This window comes from Oncorhynchus nerka, linkage group LG19, assembly GCF_034236695.1.
Source record: "Oncorhynchus nerka isolate Pitt River linkage group LG19, Oner_Uvic_2.0, whole genome shotgun sequence".
Lineage (NCBI taxonomy): Eukaryota > Metazoa > Chordata > Actinopteri > Salmoniformes > Salmonidae > Oncorhynchus > Oncorhynchus nerka.
The window spans coordinates 6,677,539-6,684,644 of NC_088414.1; the positions used below are offsets into that span (position 1 = coordinate 6,677,539).

Sequence of the window (7,106 nt, forward strand, 5' to 3'; positions counted from 1 at the left end):
AAAGGTTCATCAAAGGGTTATCCTACGGGGACAGCAAAATAACCCTTTTAGGTTCTAGATAACACCTTTTTGTGTGTGCTAGTCAAACTAGAGTCATCTATTTTTCCAAAAAGGACATCTTCAGTGATTCCAAAGTAGTCTACACCCTATCTTCCCAAATGCTTGGATAGTGACCATTTCCAGTAGTGCATGGAGAGAAGCAGGCTCACCAGTGGTCCAAAAGCGATGATCTTCAGGATGCACTCCAGTGTGAAGAGAGCTGTGAACACGATGTTCAGGTACTTCAGCATGGCCTCGTACAGCTCCGGAGCACCGTGAAACTGAGGGTAGAGGTCAGGAAGACGTCACAGGTCAACATCCCACTGAACATGAGTGAAGTGATAATGGGGATGCCCATTCCCAATGTCCTACAGACATACTGTATCATTGCCTGTGAAAGTGATCCTTCCCCTCTTTCCTCATCTTTCTGTCAATCTGTCACACGCACACACACCTATAGTACACAAGTCCGGGTGGCCATTTGATAAATTGTTCAGCAGTCTTAAGGCTTGTGGGTAGAAGTTGTTAAGGAGCCTTTTGGTCCTAGACTTGGCGCTCCGGTACTGCTTGCCGTGCGGTAGCAGAGAGAACATTCTATGACTTGGGTGACTCAAGTCTTTGCCAATTTTTTGGGCCTTCTTCTGACAGCGACTATTATATACTGTAGATCCTGGATGTCAGGAAGCTTGGCCCCAGTGATGTACTGGGCCGTACGCACTACCCTCTGGAGCACCTTATGGTCAAATGCCGAGCAGTTACCATACTAGGTCGGAGATGCAACCAGTCAGGATCCTCTCAATGGTGCAGCTGTAGAACTTCTTGAGGATCTGGAGACCCATGCCAAATCTTTTCAGTCTCCTGAGGGGGGAAAGGTGTTGTCGTGCCCTCTTCACAACTGTCTTGCTGTGTTTGGATCATGATAGTTCATTGGTGATGTGGACACCAAGGAACTTGAAACTCTCGACCCACTCCACTTCAGCCTCGTCAATGTTAATTGGGGCCTGTTTACGCCCCTCCTTTTCCTGTAGTCCACGATCAGCTCCTTTGTCTTTCTCACATTGAGGGAGAGGTTGTTTTCCTGGCACCACACTGCCAGGTCTCTGACCTCCTCCCTATAGGCTGTCTCATTGTTGTTGGTGATCAGGCCCTACCACTGTTGTGTCGTCAGCAAACTAAATGATGGTGTTGGAGTCGGCGAATTCTTACAAGGCACCCCGCCCTCCTCCCCCCTTTTCTCCATCTTTTCTTCACGCGCATGACAGGGATTTGGGCCTGGTCTCGACAAAGCAGTATATCCTTCGTGTCAGACTCATTAAAGAAAGAATCTTCGTCCACTTCGAGGTGAGTAATCGCTGTTCTGATGTCCAGAAGCTTTTTTTGGGGCATAAGAGACGGTAGCAGAAACATTATGTACAAAATGAGTTCCAAACAAGGTGAAAAAACACACAAAATAGCACAGTTGGTTAGGAGACCGTAAAACGGCAGCCATACCCTCCGGCGCCATTATTCACTGTACATGATGTGTTACCCAGTTCTTTGTTTGAGACAGCCAACTGAATGAATGGGCAGAAAGACATGCATCAGTGCATTGTACTCGGTGTGTAAAACACCGTCCCTCAGTCTGACAGACCTGTACAGGTCAACACCTGGAGATAAGCCAGCTGGATCAGCAATGTAGTTAAGGGTATTAGCACCAGAGAAGCTGCTCCTAAAACTAGCTTGTACATCAGCAATGGATACGTCCAAATTATACTGCTTACTCATTCCAAAACCCTCTCCCAACCCTCTACCTTATCCCGCTCAAGGTAGACATTTTCCCTTACAACAGATCGAGGATTAGATTTCACAACCACTCAGCGCCCCCTGGTGTGTGGGAGGCGTCACTGACCTTCATCATCAGCACCACAGTGTTGAGTGCGATCATGGTCATGATGGAGTACTCAAAGGGCGGCGACACCACAAACTGCCACATTTTATACTGGAACGACTGCTTGTCAGCTGGCATGTAGCGCGTCAGAGGCTTGGCATTGATGGCAAAGTCGATACAAGCTCTCTGTGTTGGAGGTGGGAGGGAGAGACGGAGGGACGGAGGGAGACAAAGAGAGATGAGGCAGGATAGAGGGAGGGAGAGAACAAAGTACATTGAAAAAACATTTTAAGATTATCTTAGAAGTATCTTATGTATAAGTTTGTGAAACTCACTCATCTCCCTAATCAGATCTGATATTGTTCAAACACTGATTATTAGTATAAAAAAAGCAAAACATAAAGTAACAACTAAGGCTAAACAATTCTGGGAACTTGGAAGAAATCCAGTTTCTTTTTTTTTTTCAATCAGGAGTTCGGGAAAACTAGGGAATTTATTGAAAGTTCTGGGAATTGTGCAATCCTAGTAAAGACCAAGGTACAATCAAATGAAAAACATCAAAACTAACGTCCCCCAGGCGCTAGCATGCATCCCAACAGTTTCCAGACGTGTTTAATATCTTCACACAAGGCATCAAAACCAGTCTCTCTGATCACTCGCCAGTAGTTTACCAACCTGAAGCACAAAACCTGTGTCCCAAATGGCACCCTATTCCCTTTATAGTGCACCATAAATGGAATAGGGTGCCACTTGAGACACACTAAGTGAAACTCTCTATGATGTAGGAAATAGAGAGAGCTGGATGGACTACACTGGGCTGGTTGCTTCACAGGTGTGTTGCTGTTCCCCTGTGTGTGATGTGTTTTGAGGGGAAAAAACAGGCTAGCAAGGAAATGAGCTGAAAAAGTCCACAGGTGCTGTAACTGTAACTGGTGTTGAGATATCCAACACTGGGCCAGTTTCCACAGAGGAGTGGCAGGAATGACTTGGCCTTGTATTAATAACTGTCTGTGCAAGTTGAATCAAAAAGTACCTTTTGGGTACCAGGCAACTAGGTTTGAGTGTTTGTGTGTGTGTATGTGTGTGTGTTTTTCTCTCCATGTGTGTGTTTTTGTGTATTTGGTGTCTTTCTCTCTGTGTGTGACTGCGTGTGTTCAGACAGCATACTGTACCTCGTTCTTCTCCAGACTACACTCTGACATGGCCTCGTCTCCCTACTCCTTGAAGGAGTGTGTGTGTGTGTGTGTGTTTGTGTACCTCGTTCTTCTCCAGACTACACTCTGACATTGCCTCGTCTCCCTACTCCTTGAAGGAGTGTGTGTGTGTGTGTGTGTGTGTGTGTGTGCACCTCGTTCTTCTCCAGACTACACTCTGACATGGCCTCGTCTCCCTACTCCTGAAGGTATGTGTGTGTGTGTGTGTGTGTGTGTGTGTGTGTGTGTGTGTGTGTGTGTGTGTGTGTGTGTGTGTGTGTGTGTGTGTGTGTGTGTGTACCTCGTTCTTCTCCAGACTACACTCTCACATGGCCTTGTCTCCCTGTTCCTGGAAGGTGTGTGTGTATGTGTGTGTGTGTGTGTGTGTGTGTACCTCGTTCTTCTCCAGACTACACTCTGACATGGCCTTGTCTCCCTGTTCCTGGAAGGTGATGATGATGAGAGCCACAAAGATGTTGACGAAGAAGAAGGGAAAGACCACAAAGTAGACCACATAGAAGATAGAGGTCTCCATCCGGAAGCCTGGGCTGGGGCCCTGGTCCTCATAGGTGGCATCCACAGAATGCTTTAGGACCCTGGAGAGAACAGGCAAACACAGAGGCATTTATAGATGAAAAGGGGCAGGGTAAATGTGGCCCTAGTGGCTGAACTTGTGTCAGTTTCGCATTTTTCACACTAATGGTTAGGGTTATGATTGGGAGAGGGGAAGCTGATCCTAGAACCATATCTAGAGTGAACTTCACTCCGGGGCTACACAAACATGAGACAATGCCAATTACACTGAACTAAGAAGACAAACATTTTTATTTTAAATGTTACCTTTATTTTACTAGGCTTAAGAACAAATTCTTATTTTCAATGACGGCCTAGGAACAGTGGGTTAACTGCCTGTTCAGGGACGGCCTAGGAACAGTGGGTTAACTGCCTGGGTTAACATGCAACTATTGTGCATATGTTAAGTAATGTACAGTGCTTTTGTATACAGCAATATTGGGTGTCTAAGACAATTTCCCTCTGGAGGACATGACAGTTTATTCTATCCTAACTAGCTTAATTGTTATAGCCAATACAGATGGCAGCCAAGGTAGGGCACATACAGTGCCTTCAGAAAGTATTCATGCCCCTTGACTTGTTCCACATTTTGCTGTGTTACAGCCTGAATTCAAAATGGATTAAGTCCATTTTTTCCCCACCCATCAACACACAATATGGCATAATGACAAAGTGATTTTTTATTTTTTTGCCAATGTATTAGAAACGAAATACAGAATTTATTTACACCCCTGAGTCAATACATGTTAGACTCACCTTTGGTAGCGATTAGAGCTGTGAGTCTTTCTGGGTAAGTATCTAAGAGCGATTAGAGCTGTGAGTCTTTCTGGGTAAGTATCTAAGAGCGATTAGAGCTGTGAGTCTTTCTGGGTAAGTATCTAAGAGCGATTAGAGCTGTGAGTCTTTCTGGGTAAGTATCTAAGAGCGATTAGAGCTGTGAGTCTTTCTGGGTAAGTATCTAAGAGCGATTAGAGCTGTGAGTCTTTCTGGGTAAGTCTCTAAGAGCTGTGAGTCTTTCTGGGTAAGTCTCTAAGAGCTGTGAGTCTTTCTGGGTAAGTATCTAAGAGCGATTAGAGCTGTGAGTCTTTCTGGGTAAGTCTCTAAGAGCTGTGAGTCTTTCTGGGTAAGTATCTAAGAGCTTCGCACACCTTGATTATACAATATTTGCACATTCTTCTTCTTACAATTCTTCAAGCTCTGTCAAGTTGTTTGCTTATCATTGACAGCCATTTTCAAGTCTTGCCATAGATTGTCAAGACGATTTTAAGCCAAAACTGTAACTAGGCCACATCAGGAACATTGACTATTTTTTTGGTAAGCAAGACAATGGCCTTGTGTTTTAGGTTTGGTTATTGTCTGGTTGAAATGTGAATTTGTCTGTTGGAAAGCAGACTGACTCAGGTTTTCCGCTAGGATTTTGCCTGTGCTTAGCTCTATTGCGTTTATTTTAAAATATCCCTTGTCCTTGTCCGTGAGAAGCATACCTATAACATGATGCGGCTTTGTATTCAGGATATTATATACCTATAAAATGGTGCGGCTTTGTATTCAGGATATTATATATATATATATATATACAGTTTTCACCTATCACAGCCATTCAACTCTGTAAGTGTTTAAAGTCACTATTGGCCTTCCTTCCACTGCAGCAACTGAGAGGACGCCTGTATCTTGTAGTGACTGGGTGTATTGATCCACCATCCATAGTGTAATTAACAACTTCACCATGCTCAAAGGGATATTCAATGTCTGCTTATTTCTATGTGCCCTTCTTTGTGAGGCAGCGGAAAAACCTCCTCGGTCTTTTGTGGTTGAATCAGTGTTTGAAATTCACTGCTCGGCCGAGGGATCTTACAGATAATTGTGTCTGTGGGATACAGAGATGAGGTAGTCATTCAAAAAATCATCTTAAACACTATTATTGCACACAGAGTGAGTCCATGCAACTTATTTAGGCCATAACAAAAGGGTTGAACACTGACTCAAGACATTCCCTAATATTTTATTCATTTGTAAAAAAAAATCTAAAAACATAATTCCACTCTGACATTATGGGGTTTTGTGTGTCGGCCAGTGACACACATTCTAAATGTCATTTATATTAAATTGAGGCACAAATTCTTTCTGAAGGCACTGATGAGGATATGTGTTGTACAAGCATGTTGTGAAATAAAATGCTATACATTTACTGGAACAAAGCATGCCCAATATTGATCTGTCACCTCCAGGGGATATTACTATAAAGCATGGAATAATAGAATGTTCACCAGGTCCACCATTTTATTTCACAACCTGCTTGTACAACACATATCCTTATCAGTGCCTTCAGAAAGTATTTATACCCCTTGACGTTTTACACATTTTGATACAGCCTTATTCTAATCAACAAACAATACCCCACAATGACAAAGCATTTTTGATCATTTATTTAAAAAACAATCTAAACTGAAATATCACATTTACATAAGTATTCAGACCTTTTACTCAGTACTTTGTTGAAGCCCATAACGGCAGCGACTTTAGCATTGAGTCTTCTTGGATATGGCGCTACAAGCTTGGCACATCTGTATTTGGGGAGTTTCTCCCATTCTTCTCTGCAGATCCTCTCAAGCTCTGTCAGGTTGGATGGGGAACGTCGCTGCACAGTTATTTTCAGGTCTCTCCTGAGATGTTCGATCAGTTTCAATCGGCCACTCAACGACATTCAGAGACTTGTCCCGAAGCCACTTCTGCATTGTCTTGGCTGTGTGCTTAGGGTTGTTGTCCTGTTGGAAGGTGAATCTTCGCCCCAGTCTGAGGTCCTGAACGGTCTGGAGCAGGTTTTCATCAAGGATCTCTCTGTACTTTGCGCCGTTCATCTTTCCCTCGATCCTGACTAGTCTCCCAGTCCCTGCCGCTGAAAAACATCCTCACAGCATGATGCTGCCACCACCATGCTTCACCGTTGGGATGGTGCCAGATTTCCTCCAGACGTGACGCTTGGCGTTCAGGCCAAAGAGTTCAATCTTGGTTTTATCAGAGCAGAGAATCATGTTTCTCATGGTTTGAGAGTCTTTACGTGACTTTTGCCAAACTCCAATCGGTCTGTCATGTGCCTTTTACTGAGGAGTGGCTTCCGTCTGGCCACTATACCATAAAGGCCTGATTGAATTTACCGCAGGTGGACTCCAATCAAGTTTTAGAAACATCTCAAGGATGATCAATGGAAACAGTATGCACCTGAGCTCAAAGCTCAATTTTGAGTCTCATAGCAAAGGGATTGAATACTTATGTAAATAAGGTATTTCAATTTTTAAAAAGTAAATTTGCTCAAAATTCTTAGTAAGTACAATGGTTTATTTTTTCTCTCAACATTTGATTTGTTTTGAGTTCAAGCAACTCAATTCTTTTTAGGTAATATCACATATAAAGTATACTTTGTTTAGGCAGAAGTC

At 43.5% G+C, this 7,106-nt stretch overlaps 1 protein-coding gene across 1 annotated transcript in view; it reads right to left on the minus strand.

The window, feature by feature from the left end:
* cacna1bb (calcium channel, voltage-dependent, N type, alpha 1B subunit, b) overlaps positions 1–7,106 on the minus strand; it is a 266,657-nt gene that overhangs the window by 65,374 nt on the left and 194,177 nt on the right. Inside the window, 3 exon segments of the mRNA XM_065004677.1 lie at positions 210–320; positions 1,928–2,092; positions 3,494–3,695. Coding sequence (XP_064860749.1) covers positions 210–320; positions 1,928–2,092; positions 3,494–3,695 — 478 coding nt within the window.